Raw genomic sequence first — 17574 nt, 5'->3', positions numbered from 1 at the left:
CAAGGTATTTTGTAATTGGCTGTCGTAGTTACTAACATTATTATTTTGTATATATTTCTCTACGTTTCTCTGTTACTCCACAGTTATCCTCCTCTGACTATTAAAGCCAAGTCTTTGTTTGTTTTCTTGAGCTCCTCAGTGAAGGAGAGCATTAGTGGGATCAAACATCTTACTGGTCAAGACCGAACACACACACACACACACACACACACACACACACACACACACACACACACACACACACACACACACACACACAAAGGTGTATGAGGGAGAATAAATTTAAACTATTGCATCTTGTGGCGATCGCCGATGCCACCGTGGTTTCCCACACACAGCCTGAGACAAACATGTGTCTTTTCAACATTTTATTATGTCGTTCACAGGTGCAAACATAAATTATAAACTAAACTTGCACTTGCCAGCAGTATTAGCTTTTCAGCTCATCTCAGCTCATCTCAGCTCAGCTCATCTCAGCTCAGCTCAGCTCAGCTCAGCTCAGCTCAGCTCTATGGTGTCTCTTTCAGTCTCTGCCCGTGTTCCTCCCATGTGTGTCTCCTGTGTCTCTGGGTCTGTCTCCGGCAGCTCTCCTGCTGCCTTTTGAATCAGCCTTCCGATGTCAGCTGTGCATCACCTCTCCCTGGTTCACCTGGAGGTGCTCACCCAGTCACCCAGTCACCTCCATGCCCACATACCCCCATCACCAAATTCAGGCTGGGTAGCCATCTGGGGCACCGCACAAGCGCCGTGGATGCAGGACCATGGGACGTGGATCCAGGAATAACACTCGCCCTCATCTGTTACAGTATTCTTGGGCACATGTATTTCGTTATTTTTTTATGTTCTTACCCCAGCATGTGCACGTCTGCAGTGTAAATATGAGCTGAACAGATATAAATGGAAGCTGTTATGTAACTGGCCCATGTGTGACTGACAGGAGGTCATGACTGTTTTGAAATGTCACCGTCGGACCTCCGCTCTGGACTTCATCCACCAAATGAACAAAGTGCTCTTAAAATGGTTAAAACCGTACAAATGTGTGGCATAAAGTAATCCCTGTGTTTATGGAAGCCATAACCGACTCCTCCACATCTAAACAAAACCTGCTGGTGAGCGTTGCTTTGTTTCATCTTGACAAAACTTGTGGAAAACGGCTGCGTCTCAGCCAGCAAGGACCACATGGATTCAACTTTTGACAGGATTTCATGAGTCAAAGAGGCTGGAGACTTTTGCCAATTCACTGAGGAAAATATAATCTTTAAATTTGACATTAAGGCCTCAAAAATCTTTACCGCTGATGCAGGGTTCTCTCCAATACACAGAGGAGAGGCCTGCCAAACATTAAGACTGGGTTAGAGAGGTATTCAGTGAAAGCTGATATGGGAAACAAAAGGAAAAAAAAGCGTCTTAGGAAGGCGTCCTTATATCTGCGTACAACTACATTTCAGTGAGTTAAACACTGGTTATTAAATGCGTTAAAATGCATTAAAAGTGGTGTTATTTAGCAGGATTCACGCTCACAATAGAGGTGTCTACATGTCTACATGTCTTGCCACTATTGACAGACCTACACTTTGACTCACATATTCAAGATGGCACTTGGTTACACTTGTCATTGTTTCCAAAAACCTCGGTGCCACAGCATCGACACTCAGATGTTCAAGGCTCATCTGAACCGAAAACTGCAACAAAATCTAAAAAAGACGATTTGTTGTGCAGGCGAGGTTAGAGTTCATCCAACAGAGCGTCTGTCCATTCTGCCACACTCAGGTGCCATGTCTGTAATCCAGCAGGTGCAGGATCTCTTTTCAATGTCTCGTCACTGTCTGTATTGCAGTTAAACTGTCGCTAATAGCTTTCTGCCAGGAAGGCAAGTGCAGCAGCGGCCGGGGGGTGAGGGAGGGGTGCAGGGTCGAGGGAAGAGGCACCTTGCAACAGCTGGTCTCAATTATCCGTGGAGGGGCTGCTGAGCGTACAGAAGCCTGCATGCATGTGTGCATGTGTGTGTGTGTGTGTGTGTGTGTGTGTGTGTGTGTGTGTGTGTGTGCCCACAGTGCATCAGGGCAGTGTGTTTCTGTGAACATCCTGTTGGACAAACCTTCCTGGTTGAATAAGAACGAGGACCCACATTATTAAATATCAAACTTGTCTCATGGGTTCAGATTATTTCCATGTAATATCTTAGTTAAATCCTTATTTTAAACAATAACTAGTGATGAATTAGAGGTTTGACAGTAAAATAATGACACTAATGCAGAAATGTTTATTATCATGTAAAATAGAAAGTTCATGTTATAACAAACGTATTCTGTATCCTCATTGTAAGGGACATAAGGAGATATTGCCATAAACTGATCAATTCTTATGATTTGTTATATTGGGCTATATCATAGACACATTAGTGCAGTAACATATTACTTTGAAATTAGATTTCAACATGTTAACAGGACAGGAAGCGTCACATGATTTAAATCTGCTGATTTACAAAACAGTTTCACAAATCAATGAAACATTTTGAAAATCCCATTTACTCCAATATTCTTCTTAACACATTAAAGATATAGCCTAAAAATAAATCATAAGGCCCAGGGCCCCCCGTTGGCTTAAGAGCCCCGGTGCAGTAGTTCATCATTAGGCTTTACCAATAAAATCTGACTTGATGATGTGACTTGATTGTGAAGACAGCTCAGCAGCTGCCTCAGGACCTGGACCACAGCAACAATGGAACATATGAAGTAGCATATTGGGACAAAATGAGTGCACAGCGCCCCCTAGCGCTCAAACGGTCTTGTTACATGAACACACATCTGTTTCTTTCATCCCATTATGGGGCTTTAAATTAAATGTTAAAATTGTAATCAACGGGAGGATGGATGGATAAATTACTTTCCACGACTGACTTTTAAGAGAGAAGCTTTAATTTTGTCCATAACCACTGAGAGTGACACTGCATCATGAAGAGATCTTTTAAAGGCCATTGTGATTCCAGCAAGAAAACTCTGCTTCAGTGTTCATCTTTCATACATTTAAGCCCTTTTTGGACTTCTGTACTTGTAGATTTAATCTATTTATTTTAATATGATTTGTTATATTCCAATGTATGTTTGTTTGGATTTTTAAGCTATAAGATTTCACAAACATGGAGGGAGGATCCATCATGTACATTCAGACGTTTGGAAGTTTCCTATTCATGTTTTCATATAGTAATAAAGCCCTGAACCCAATGTGCAATATAGATGTTAGAAAACAACTACAACCACCACCTGGTGGTTGTATATGGTCACTAATGTGCAGAAAAGTGTTTTTGCAGAACATAATGATGCATCAGTGAAGTTCATCTTGGTCCTTTGACTACCGGCAAAACAAACAACGTTACACAAGTGAAAGAAAGTGAAAACAGAGTTTTATTTTCAAACTTTTCTTCAACTCTCACAGGATCACCACAAACCGTTTAAAACGTTTTCCCTCACACTCTTTCAAAATATAGGTTTTCAAACAATCCAGCACAAATCGCATTTTAAATGTTGCACATGTTAGTGAGGTGGAGACAACAAGCTGTGCAACTTACTGTAAGAACAATACATAAAAGGATTGCACCACATGCTCGACCCCCCCCCCCCCCAAAGTATAAATATATTGAAAATAAGATCAAATCAAATCAGCAAACAATCCCTCAAGTAAAAACAAACACTCAGTGTAAAGCTCAGAAACAGTTTTTCTTTGTATATTGTGACTTTTGAAGCTTGACATTAAAAAAACAAGCGTATGTGAAAGTTGAATAACACAATTCCCCTTAACACACTGGCTGTATATGCTGTAAAAACACACTGACACGAAACACACTGTGTTGTTCATCTCCTGTTTAAGAGTAAAACATTTCCACTGCCCATGATTAATTGCCCATGATTCAAAGACATGATAGGCTGCTGCTTAGCACAGGGTATGAAAACAAATCAACTTAAAAACTCGACACTTGTAGCCCGAAGTTAGTCCAAAATAAATCCCTGAATCCGACGAGAAAACAAAAGCTAACTTGTGCATATAATATTGAGGAAGGGTCCATTTTTTAAAAAAACCTGAGGATAGTCCCTGAGCTTTTTTTTCTCCATTTCTTTTGCTTGTAAAAAACTGCTTGGTTTCCAGCTTCAATCAACACACTCACCTCGTAGAGAAATATAATGTTCACTCAACACTGTCTCATCTACTGAAAGTGTAAGAGGGGTATTCGCTCTCCTCCTCTTATTTTAAAGTCTTCTTCTGGCTTTTTTCGGCTCACTCTCTCTAACAGCGATGTCACTGGAGCCTCCATTGTCACAGTCATTGTTGTTCGGCCTGACGGGTCTCATAGGGGTCAGCTCCGGCGCTATGATGTCTGCGTCCTGTGTGTAAATAAAATATCAGACATTGATATTAACATGGACAGTTTAGTGTTTACACTGTCCTAACTGACACAGGGGTCTGTGACAGAACTCTTCTTTACCAGCCAGATAATGTAGGTAGACTAGAGGAAGGTGATCTCTGGACACCGATTTACCAACTACAGCCACAAAAGAGTGTTAGCAGCTCAATGGAGCCATGTTACTGCATTTGTTGTTATGTTTTTTCTTTTTTCTTTTTTTAAAATGGAACATAGGATAAACACATTTCTTGCCTTAGTTTTTCTTCTCTCAGTTCCTCCACCACTCATTCCGTTCATTTCAGTTTTCCTATTGGTTGTGTAGAGCCACACTGCCTCATTAGGACATATTTCGGGTCCCCGCTGTCATTTGGTATAAATGCTGTAAAACGGCAGCATTCTTTTTTTAGTGAGATACTTTTGTGTTAAAAATAATTCCGCTCTGTAATCTGAGGAGTGATAATCATGTGGTGATAATCCATACTGATGTTATTTCGATGTAAAATATCTACATAGAACTCGTTATTACCGAACACCAATTGGAATTTAAAATGTGTCCTGTCTGTGTACAAAGCAGATTTCCATACCTGAGTTGTTTGGCCACTAGGGGGCAGTGGGAACAAGCTGTGAACCCGACACAGACTCATCATCTCTGTTACTTCACCCTCAGGTCTGAGCCCAACTCTGCCCACTGCTGATGTGACATCCTCAGGCCTCGACAAGAGAGAGACAGAATCGCAGGGCACCTACTGTATGCTACCTCTGGAAGAGGAGAACTTTTCCTCTGCAGTGGGCATTACTGTGTATCACTTCGAGTCTTTGTGGCATCACTGGGGCAGGAGGCGGTTAATTTGAAGGCCAATGTTAGCAAACGTTCAAAGAAGTTGTACATTTATGTAAATAGCTTTAATATCTTACGTAAAATAAACTTCAAATAAAAAACGACACACTGCCAGCCCCACTAATAACGTCCTGTCTGTCCTAATAGTTGGTTTGGGCGCTGCAGTTGCGAATGAGCTGGAATGAGACCAGGTCACAGTTCGGCTATAAACACCATTTCTCCCACAATCGGCAGAAGAGGGGGTTGTGGGTGAGGTAAGCTGCCTCCAGATATATCACCTGCCTCCACACCAGCCAACAGCAAAATTAAATTGCAATAGCCAGATTTCAACCAGTAGGGGGCAGTCACTATGCATTTTTACTACACAAAATGTGGAACTCAAATACGAAGCACTAAAATGTCAAGATGTGTACCTGAATCAATCAACAGCACTGCCACAACCCGTCACGCCCTCCAGCCTCTGCCCTCCGCCCGAGTTTCCGTTCCTACCTTCTCACCTACATTCCTTTCCCACATTACTATTTCTGTGCATGTTGCACTCGTTTGTCTAGGGCTTTCTGGGTAATTTTCAGGTATTGTGTTTGTGTCTTTCTAGCAACCGTTCCCCGCTCCTGCCCCGTATCAACTGGCGTGTGATCTGATTAACTGGTTTGACATCTTGCCCATCATCTCCAAGTTACTAACTGCTGCCTGAAGTTGTTGGTGTTTGTTGTCGTGCTTGTGGGTTAAAGCCTGTCTCCACACCTTTGTATCCACCTGGCATACAGCTCTAACTTGTGTGAGAGGTGATGAGAATAACACATGATCTCATCAGAGTGGCATCTGTCATGGGGTGGGTCATGCTGGGCAAGCACGACGATCTGAGCTACTTTGACAAGGCTAGGATCGTGATGGTGAACCAGTGATGGGTACTCAAGGCTGGCCCATGAGGTCCAACCCCATGAAATGCTGAAACAGTTCATGCTGACTATGACAGAAAGCTGTCAGAACACAAACGGGGATGTGTGGCTGCAGACCAGTGAGAGTTCCCGTTTTCGACTGTTAGAAGAATTGTATATAAAATGATCATGTGCTGAATGTACTGCTGATACAAAGTGTGACAGTCTGACTCAGAGGTGCAGTCTAGCACCTCTGTACACACTAACCACAGACAGTCTTGTTGTTGTACTGAATTATGTTTCCTGCAATATAAGGAAATGTACCCAAAAACAGGGAAACACGCCTGGAGAGATGTGACAGTCAAGACGTTCTGCAAATGTAACCCCACCTATACTTTGTAACTGAGCTTTTGAATAAATACACTGTACACGGGAAGTACCGTCGAAGTTGGCTGCGACCTACTCAGAGGTGCGGACTTCCCTTGCAAGTGAAAACTAAGTACTTGTCTATGTGTGGTGTTTGATTCAGTGAATTCTTACAGCATTGTTATATGTCTGGGTGAAATTCCCTCGACATCGACCTCTGTCCTGCTGCTTTAACTGCCGACAATGAGCTGGACCATCGAGCAATAGAGGAAGGTGGCCTCAATTTTTGAGTGACATGTTACACTAACAATACAGGGTCCTGCTCACTACACTGCTCCACAGAGCCATTTGTGCTCAACATGTATTACCCCCACCAAGGAGGTTATGTTTTGTCTGCGTTTGTTTGTTATTCAGCGGGATAATGCAAAAGGTGCACAACTCCAGGCTATTTTGTGGAGGGGTGGGGCATCACCCAGGGAAGAGTCTACTAAATTTGAGTGTGGATTCAGATTAAGGGGCGGCTCCAGGAAAAAAGATCCGGCATATTTAAGCAACTGATATTTATGATTGTGTGTAATTTGGTGCAGAACCAAATAGAAATCTGGATCTCGTGAATGTATGTGTTTATTTATGCGGTTTCATTAGAGGACTGTTGGTGCTTGACAGAAGTATCTGCACTTTTCTTAGTGCCATTCAAGTTCCCTTTGTTTTCCATTCTCAAAAGTCTCTCCAGTTTGAGGCAAAGGCACTTCAGGGCGTGTACCCATCCAATGTTTATCAACCAACATTGACACTGCAAATAATTACACAATTCTTTACACTGGAGAAGATAAATCTTACCGTAGGCGTTGAGGATTTTTTATTGTTGCACCACTGAACAAAATGCTTCTTGGCGGCCTCCACAATCTTTCCATCCCTCTTCTTGCAGTAGACTCGGATCAGCTGCTCATCAAACTGCGCTGGAAGCAGATTTGACACCTGACAAGAATGACAAGAGTTTATTTTGAGCTGTAAATTAAAAATAGAGGAAGTGAAATAATCAATCTTTGTGTTTACAAATATGTGACATGAGAAACATTCAGCTATGTAAATGCAAAGGCAACTCATGCAAACAAAGATAAAGATGTGTGACCTGGTCCTTGCGTATCTGGAAGGCTTTAGTTGGGTCATCTTTGCAATAGAATCGCACATCGTTGATGGGGTTCTTATCCTTCATCCCATAGTCCAGAAAAATGACCTAAAGGAGAGGTTTTGTGCAGTAGGCCACGAATCAACAAAACTAAAATTCACAATTAAAAAATGTAATTCTTTCTTTTGGAGCAAATGAAATGTATGAGATGAAAAGTAGTTGGACTGAAAACTCACGCTAACTATAAAGTCGTCTGGCTGCAGGATGACATCCTGGACATCCTGGACATCCTGGACATCCTGGACACTCTGAGGGGTGGACTCAGCCAATTCTTTTTCCCAGCCTTTAATCGCATCCTTACAGATGTGAAGTGGATCAAGTAATAATAAGAAAAGAGAACTTACATACAACACTGTAACGCAGAATGCTATACAAGGATACATGAACCGCATATGGTTAGACTTCTTAGTTGAAATCACGAACTACTTTCCAACATGCAATACAAAATGTATTGATTAATAATATCTTAGGAACAAACTGGTTTCATTTAATTTATAAGGAAGCTAATTGGCTACATCAAAGCAGCAGCTTTTTTTGACAATTGCTAAATCGTCCAATATTTGCTAATTAAAGCTCCTCATACACAAGGTTTTGATGTTTTTCTTTGATTTGCACTGTTTAATGTCTTTGGGTTTAGTTTTGTTGATCAACAAATCAAATCATAATTGGATATAAAGATGGATGACATGACTGTTCCCCAAAAGTGAAGCCAAAGTGTCTGGATATCATATCACTGCAGAAGCAGCCAGTTGAACCCTACTTGAACAACATGGATAAAGTTATCAATATTACTTCTAATTTGTAAAAACTAAAATTCAACAGCCAAAATAGTTCCACAAGAAGAACACAAACACACACCGGGGTGACCTCCAGACATTCTCTTGGCTTGGTTCGGCCCAGACACTTGTAGAGGCGTCGACAGACGATGTTGCGTAGAATCTGCCTCGGTTCAGCCAGCTCCTCGGAGGACGAGTTGAGTATTTGTTCAAACACATGATCTAAGGGACAGAACGGAAATCCGTGAATTTGAATCATTCATGTACACTAATCTGATTGCGTTTAAAACAAGGGTTGAAGTATATTAAGTATGAGTATTTCAAGACTGATACAAACCACTGTCAGGAGAATACATGATAATAATAATATGTGTTAACCGGTGCTGTTATACTCTATGTTAATGCAGTTTGTGCAGACTGTGAGCATTTGTCTCTTTAATCGTGAACAACACTATGATCCGTCATTGTGCTGTTTGTGCAGCCCGACTGAGTTGGATTTTTGGGGTTGGATGGTGAAACTGGGAGTAATAAACCTTCCAATACCAATGTATCAGCCGATATATATACTAGAAAGAAAAGGTGGCAATATTTCCCAAAATATATGTTATCAAACCCTTACGACAAATGAATGTAATTGAGACTTGATATTTTACAGATCAAACAAACTTTATGACTTTAAATAAAAAGAAAATAAGTACAACGAAATATATAGGACTTGAAGTTAATTTAAAATATAAACATTTATTTTTTCTGCATTTATTTTTTCTATCAAAGTTCAAAATTTGTCATTTTAATCTGTCATCTTTTCTGCATTGTAAATATATAAACAAAATGTATTGATCATTGTAAACATCAATAATAATGATGATGATAAGCATTATAATAATAACAATAACAATTTGCTATGGCAAACTACATATCGCCATCATTTTCAAGAACCAATGGTTTTCAGCATAGTTCCTTCTGTAAAATAAAGGTTTTCGTATCTGCAAACATAAACAAGGATACTCATATGTCTGTTAAAGGCTCATATTGGCTGATTGTTATTGGCCAACTGATAAATCGGTCAGCTTCTAGCTGTTTAACTTCCAGCCTGATGAGGGCCCACAACAGTTGCAGAAAACAAACCATGGTTTCAAACCAGCAAACAGTGGGACGGAGAATAATTACCATGAGATACAGTGATAACAGACACAATGTGTTTTAGAGGTGGCACACAGAGGTATCCACGGACCTGTCAGTTTGGTGTAGGCCTCCATGTCGTCTATGGCCGTGGAGAGAGTGAACATCTCACCTCCTGAGCCTTTAATCTGGATGTGTGGATCTGCTTTTAAAAAGGCCTCAGTGATCCTAAAGAAACACCCGACACATTATCACCTTTCAGAACGACCACAGGGCAAAGCTAACAAGCTACGTCCGAGCAATGAGCTACTCACATGATCTCTATGATGTTGCCAACACTGTGCTGGTAGGCTCTTCTGTGGAGACAGTTCCTTGTGTGGAACATGTCATACAGATTGCCCACCTCCTGTTTAAAGAATCACTTGTGTTTTAGTCACAGTTTAAACGTTTAACTAAGACGTTTTTTAAAAAGCTGATCAGAAGGAAAACGTAAGGGAGTTGTTACCTTGTCTCTGGTACAGATTTGCTTCTGCCCGTCCACCTCACACACCCTGGCGAACAGAAGGCAGCGCTGATAATCAAAGTTGTTCTTGATGCCCAGGTGGTAGCAGTCCCTAAGAGGAGAAACATGTGAACAGATGGGCCATTACCCTCACAAGGATTTATCAACATGTGATTTAGGAAACCCTTATTAAAACAAACTAACAAGTCAATAATACTCACCTCGCAAAGTAGTCCCACTTATCCACATCAATGCCATTTCTTTTGTTGGCCACAATTTCATAGAGAAAGGACTTGGCCTCTGGGCGACCTTTGTAACGCCACTAAGTCAGAAAACAGAGACATGAGATTCTGATTCATGAGGCAAGTATTTTTCAGGATTTAAAAGAATTTTAACTGGTTTCCAGAGGCAAGTCATTACACAGTGCCGAGAGCTAATGTGGCATTTATAGCATCTGCTGCATTCACACTAATAATCTGAAGCTTGCAATGTTAATCAGCCAATGGATTAGTCCATATGCAGGTCAAATTCTTACTGTTAACTGCATGTGCAGGGACACAATAGTGCAAGAGTGTGAGGAACGTTAAGTTGCACACCAGTCACTGTTTTTTTTAGCTTTTAGGAAGTGAAAGTTTATTCTGCACATTTCTGCTTACGCCTCCACCACATTGGAACTGAAATTTAGGGCAAATCAGACCCATAGAATGAATTACAACTGAAGAGACTGAAAAATGTCTTATTATAATGTAAGGAATGTCTGTCTGTGCTTCTGTCCGTATGTACGTAATTCACAGATCTCAAAAACAGTTCAGCGCATCGACTTCAAACTTGTGAGGTTTCTCTCGGGTGGCTCAAGGAAGTGGAGTCGCAAATTTGGTGCAACTTGGACGCATGAACTGTTCAAAATGAAAAAAAATTTGAATGAAATAGTGCTCAGTAGCAGCAGAGGCACGGATTCAGGGCTCTAAATCTGAGCCTACCCTTCAGCTGCTGCCTGGACCCATCTTACAGGAACTCAATTTAATCCATAGTTCCTCTAGTCAAAATGCAGTTTTAGTTCCAGAGTTCCTCAAAAGGTTCTTGGTTCCTTTGGTAAAGTTCCTGCAGTAGAACAGTACGACTATAATACTAATACAACTATCAACTGATCTCATATAGGCAAAACTAGAAGTTACCCCCTTAGCTTTAGCTCCATTAGTGCCCAATGGTCCAGCAATCTGCTCCTTGATAAACTCCAGGTCCTCAGGCAGCACCAGGCCGTGCTGCTCCATCACCGGCTTCAAGTTGTTGTCCTCAACCAGGTAATCAAACATGTCTAAAGAGGCCTGCTCGTGCTGAAACACACACAGAATCATTTATTAATATTATATAATAATAGTTATTTATGGGAACTTACACAGTCACAACTTGAAAATGAAAGCAAACAGAAAGAGCTTATCTTAAAATATGACTTCTGCAAACACGAATGCTTATCACGTTTGCCAGACGGCAGGTCTGTGGTCATAACTTAAATAATGACTGTGTGTTTATAAGCTCTTAGTGACGCTTATCATTGTGAACATTGCAACCACTATCTTAGACCTCAGCTGACCTGCTGAGAGGCCAGGCGACACTTGACTGCTTTGTATAGCAGCTTTGTTTTTACAGTTATTTTAACCGCTAATAGAAAAGCTCCTTTTCATCCCGATGTTGTTTATTGCTGTAACGTCATCCCATCTGCTACAGCAGGTTTTATACAAATATCAAACTTTATGTGTTAAAGGTTCAGTGTGTAGAATTTAGTGACATCTAGTGGTGAGTTTGCATGTTGCAGCTGAATACCCCTCACCTCACCCTCCCCTTCCAGACATGACAGAGAACTTGTAGCAGCCCTCAGTTGTCATAAAAACCTAAAAAGTATTTAGTTTGTCCAGTTTGGACTAAAAAATGGCGGCCTCCGTAGAGAGGACCCACTTCAGATGTAAATATTAAGTATTTAAATATAAAAGGGACCATTCTCGGGTAAAGAAGCCATTTGTGTTCACAAAGACCAAATGATGTTTACAGCCGGTTCCAACTACACAGATGTGTCTGTTGTCATTAGCTGCTTTCAGACATTCACTGAACTCTGGAGGAGGTGTACGTGTGAACGCAAATGTCAGAGAGAAAGCTTCCAGAGTTTCTGCGCCTGGCTCCTAAGGATTGGTTGTTGGTGTGAACGTGTCTGAGCAGAGACTCTCCCACTGGGTGGTTCATATGTGAAAGGCAAAGTGAAAATGGCTTATGTGACCTTGTATCTCCTTGAACTAATTGTTTTGTTTGACACTCATATGGCCGAGAAAGGATGAGAACAGGATAAGTCACATTTTCTCACCTTCCAGGTACTACCAGGACGTGCTTTGGGGATGAACCTCCGATCAAACATATGGGAAAATGGCCCATGTCCTGACAGGAATAATAAAAACATGAAAAAGATGATTAGGCTGCATGGGATCTTTGCACTAAGATACGTGGGTTCTACTCCCATCTGGATAATAAACATACTTTCACTTCCATTCTTACTCGTGCACACATCCACGATGCGCTTACTCACCCAGGTCATGGCAGAGCCCAGCGATCTGCACACAGAGGATGTCTCTGCGAGAGATGAGGAGTTCTGGCTGCCTGTCATTCAGAGCCTGGACAAGTTGTCCTGCCAAGTGACCAACCCTGTTCCCACACACAACCAAACATTTCATACAAAACAAGACAAGACAGGGAAAATACCACAAACATGACGCATAAATAATTACTATTTTACTATTTAATAACACTATGTTTCAAATGCAGCTCTTAAGGAATCTTTGCAGTGAATTTATTTTAACAAAATACTAAAGTATAGGAAAGAAAGTATCTGGAATTTGTCTTACAAACGTATATATGAAATACGTGGGATTTATTCAATATTAAAATATTTTTTATCTTCCTAATCCTGCAAGGACATAACATGGTCGTTTGAAATTCCATAGACTTTCACCTACATTCATCTGCTTCATTTTCAGCAACACCAATCCTTGTAGAAAACATTGCCATGTTTCCCATCATTTTAAAATGCATATAATTGCCAGTCAAATAATGACAAGAGTGAAAAAATTACGTTTAGTGTTAATGAGACATTGGCCGAAGAGGTTGACTTAACTCTGTTTGTTTTGTTAGATTTTCAGCATTATTTCGCAAAAACTATTGATTGGATTTCTACAAAACTCGTAGGAAGGACGATACACGGGGACAAAGGGGCGGATACACACGGTTTTTGGGAATAATTAATGAATCTTAATGAAAAAAATCGGACACATTGATCATTTGACACTGTCTCTAACTGAGGACACACCCGATGCTGTGTTCAAAGCGGTTGTGGGACGCTCCGGGGAAGACAAAGTAGGCCCCTCCGAGCTGCTTGAGGTTTCGCAGTCTCTGGAATTGAGGTGTGTCAATGATTCTGATGAGAAGTGGGTGAAACTCCACATGCCCGTGGATGGGATCATTAAAGACCTGGCAGGAGACAAGACAACAAAAGAAAGACTTACTCCATCAGTCCTACTCGCAGCAATGGTGTGCCAAAGACTGAGCACAGGCTCTCTCTGTTAACCATGTGTTGTGAAACTAGAGCACTAACAATTCCTCGGTTGGCTGATGAAAAATGTATATTTTATAGAATGAACAATGCAGAAAAGATGTGCATTTATGTTTAAGTTCTATATATTTAAGTGTATTTGTGTTTTCTTTTTATTTGAAAATATCTGTAATAAAATTCAGGGCTAAACTGTAAAATGTCTAATCTCACTTACAGTTATCTTTCATAAGGGTTTGATAACCACATTTTTGGGATCATTGCCATTTAAAAAAATATAGAAATATAAATCGGCCGATATATTGGTTATCAGAGGGAGAAGGGACTCCTCTGCAGGTCCTTCATTCCCACTGCTGTCAGACTCCATAACCTTAAATAAATACTGGCTGTTTTTTTATCTTATTAAAATCTACTTTTAACTTGCACTATTTTTTTTACTAAAATTTATTTTTGCCTATCATTATCACTGTATGCTTTTACATTCTTGTGCAATCATCCTGTCTCACTGCACTTTACTGAAATAGTTTTTTCTGTAGTGAAAGGAGTAATATTATGTATATATTCAGTATTTGTTATTTTTCTGTTAAATTCTCTTCTCTACCTCATTCTGACTTGTCTGCTGCTGTAACATGGGAATTTGGTTATTTTATCTTATCTTATCTTTTCATATCAGCATCAACCCCAATAAAAAACTAATCAGTCAGGCTCTATTTGAAATCGTTCGACCATAATACAAGAGTGGAAACGTGTGATAAAGATAATAACAATAATTAACATTACAAACAAAACTCACAGCAGTAAGTTGCACGGTAACGTGCAGAATTTAATGAGGTAGGTGAAAAACAGGATGTGCAGGGCAGGGAGCACAGGGAGTGACCACACCCGATTTTGATTGTTTTCACAACCTCACTAACACCGCAATAACATGTGATGTAACTGAATCCATGAAACTCAAGACTGCGCCTCACCGAGCGTTCTTCATGCTCTCCACTGTGGCAAAGCTGTCTTAACGTCTTATCGCACCACAATCATATCTGTGATCAATATTCAATGTTATCAATAAGTCAAAACTGTATTCTCACTTATTAGAGTGGAAATTTGTAGATATCAATAATTAAAAATGTATTTCAAGATATCTACAACTTTGATTGTAAAAACTAAATTTAAGAGCCTAAAAACCTTTAAAAAGTACAACTGGCAGTTTAAATATTTAATAGCTCAAGTGGATACTGCAGATATGTGTCATTCACTTCTTATTAATCCATAAAGAACATTTCACACCTACAATCCATTTCTTACAAAGCCAGTTTGGATTCTTTTATTTTCTCATTGGATGTGCTCACTGGACGAGCCCTCAATTTGTGAATAGAGGGAGAAAACGTCGCTCTATTCTTGAGAGAATCCAAACATTTAGTATCTCCATCCCGACGGACATGATCCCGCAACATTCACTCTGCGTCAGTTACAATTTAAATATATAATCCTTCATTCTGGAGAGGAGGAATTACAATTATGGACAATATTTATAACAGATGTCCACATTTGTAAAATTGCAGTGGTACATAAAGAAACTGACATTTGACTAAATCCATAACTGGATATCAAAATGTAATGATGAATTTTGAAAGGTTTCTCATTTTGGAAATCCAATATCCAATTCATGACAAGTAAGAGTTGGAATACATATTTTCAAACTGCTTTACCTCCTCTTTCTTCATCAAGTGTCAGCATTTGTTACATAGCAAGTTCCTCAAATGGATGAATGTGTTTTTTTCAGATTCAGATTCTAAAGCTTCCACCTTGCAGAGGACACGTCTGACTTCACATGCAAGGATCTGGAAACTAGATTTCTTTCATTTTAGACCACACAATCTTCCTCTCTGAAGGGATAGTTCATCCAAAAAATTTTAAAATGCACTCATTATCTCCTCCCACTATGCCGATGGAGGGGTGGGTGAGGTGTTTTGAGTGCACAAAACACTTTAGGAGTTTCAGGGGTTAACAGCGTTGCAGCCAAATCAAATACAGTTGAAGTAAATTGTGACCAATTCTTCAAACGTAAAAAAAAACCAACAGAAAAAAAAGCATAAAAAGCATCCGTACTGCTCCTGTGGTGTCATCCACGTGTCAGTAAGCCCCGATATTCAAATTCGACTCAAAACAGCGTCATTTACACCATGTTTGTAGCCTAAATGTCCGCTGTTATCCTCCTAGCCTGGAGCCGTATTCACGATTGCACGTAAGAGAAGTTCCGGTAGCATCGCTAGTTCTGGTAGCAACTCTGCAACATTTGTGCAAAAAACATGGTGTAAATTACCTCGTTTCAATTCAAATTTGAATGTCGGGGCTTGGATGAAAACACAGGAGCAGTATGGAAGCATTTAATGTTTTTTTTCTGTTGTTTTTTTTCCGTTTGAAGAATTGGTCACAGTTAACTTCAATTGTATTGAAACTCCAAAAGTGTTTTGTGGACTCAAACACTTCATCCGCCCCTCCATCGGCATAGTGGAGAGTAGATAATGAGTACATTTTCATTTTCATTTTTGGGTGAACTGTCCCTTTCTTATCTGACTTGAACCAGATTTTGAGCTGTGGGCAAAACAAAAAAAGAAGAGGACACAGAGAGAGAGAGAGAGAGAGAGAGAGAGAGAGAGAGAGAGAGAGAGAGAGAGAGATGATCCTCCCTTGCTGTTTATCTCTGTGGCCTCGACAGTGCAGCTGTTACCTTGCTTTGCTCTGTCGCTATCTGCCACAGCTTCCTGGTACTGTGCAGGATCCGCAGACGGTCACCGAGGAGCCTGGGAAGGGTCAAACAGAGGAGGAGGAGAGGATGAAGAGGTTGTGAGTGAAACACCCGAGTGACCCACTGAGGAGGTGCAGCCCTACATTGACACTTCAGGGGAAACTTGAACATGTATCACATATATTTTTAAATCCAACGCACACTTACTTTACTCCAATCCCCTGCAGACGCGCATCATCGAGGTACCTCAGGCCCACACCATCTATTTTTTGTTCTGGAAGATGAAGCAGACACACGATGAGCTGTCAGGTCACATGTGATAAACAAGCGGCTCAACAACACGCAGCACACATCACCGACACCACCACCGACCTCTGAACGTGTTCTCCCACTCCTGCAGACCCTCTCCCCGCAGGTACCGACACGTTTCCTCGACACCCCATCGCGTGTAGTCCGAGTCCGGCGGCGGGTTCCCGGGCGATCTCTTCTCCGGCGTTTTGAAGCTGTCGTCGGGGAACGACGCTGCCTCCAACGGTCGTTTTCGGTTCTCCATGCAGAAGAACCGGCGCTTGTTCGGGTTGATACAGGAGCGGGAAGCCGGACTTTTACAGCCGGTAATGTTGAACCCCACGCCGCCTGACACAGCTGATCGCGCACAGAAGACTCCGAAAAATACCCGGGTTTTGTTATTTGACCGGCTGCGTCAAGGTGAACCGAAACACCACCAGCACTTCCCGTCCGGGATTTCAAAAATAAAAGTCCACTGAATCCTCGTTCCCGAAACCCTGCGACTGAATGAAACCAGAGTCTGCGTCTGTCCATGAGCTGAAAGTTTGAGATACAATTAACTACCCTCCATTTATACTCACAAACTTTAGAATAAAACATTTATTAGATCTTATCTTTACTTAAAACTGCTCTTTAATTAAAGAGATCTACAGCTTAAATTATATACAAGATGATTGCAGTAAAGAAACACTACAGAGCTCCAAATAATACGATTTTATACAGTATATAAATACATATATATTTTCAAAATATGCTATATAGAGACAGGGGTCATGGTTGTGTTATAATTGTGTAATTTGTCCAATTCCTTGTTATATACAATGTACTACATGTGCAGCAGTTCCCCTTGAAATATATATTTTAGTGTTAGACATTGTGGTGTT

General features: G+C 40.7%; 1 protein-coding gene across 2 annotated transcripts; it reads right to left on the bottom strand.

Annotated features, from left to right (window-relative positions):
• Positions 1–3387: 3387 nt before the first annotated feature.
• Positions 3388–17215, bottom strand: LOC117765335 (deoxynucleoside triphosphate triphosphohydrolase SAMHD1-like). 2 transcript variants are annotated; one of them, XM_034591811.1, is made up of 16 exons: positions 16775–17215; positions 16610–16676; positions 16385–16457; positions 13420–13580; positions 12643–12758; positions 12424–12494; positions 11246–11404; positions 10292–10392; positions 10074–10182; positions 9883–9974; positions 9681–9796; positions 8529–8668; positions 7847–7966; positions 7614–7718; positions 7322–7459; positions 3388–4379 (listed from the first exon to the last, which is right to left on the bottom strand). In XM_034591811.1, exons 1-16 carry the CDS (start codon positions 16953–16955, stop codon positions 4245–4247), a joined length of 1884 nt encoding a protein of 627 aa, XP_034447702.1. In that variant the 5' UTR covers positions 16956–17215; the 3' UTR covers positions 3388–4244. The 2 variants fall into 2 exon arrangements, with proteins under 2 accessions (XP_034447702.1, XP_034447703.1); XM_034591812.1 differs by lacking the exon at positions 16610–16676 and having other exon boundaries at positions 16385–16410; positions 16946–17215.
• Positions 17216–17574: the final 359 nt, after the last annotated feature.

This window comes from Hippoglossus hippoglossus, chromosome 7, assembly GCF_009819705.1.
Source record: "Hippoglossus hippoglossus isolate fHipHip1 chromosome 7, fHipHip1.pri, whole genome shotgun sequence".
NCBI classification, from domain to species: Eukaryota; Metazoa; Chordata; class Actinopteri; order Pleuronectiformes; family Pleuronectidae; genus Hippoglossus; species Hippoglossus hippoglossus.
Note: the sequence above shows the minus strand (reverse complement) of the source record. Positions and strands in the feature narration are given on the sequence as shown.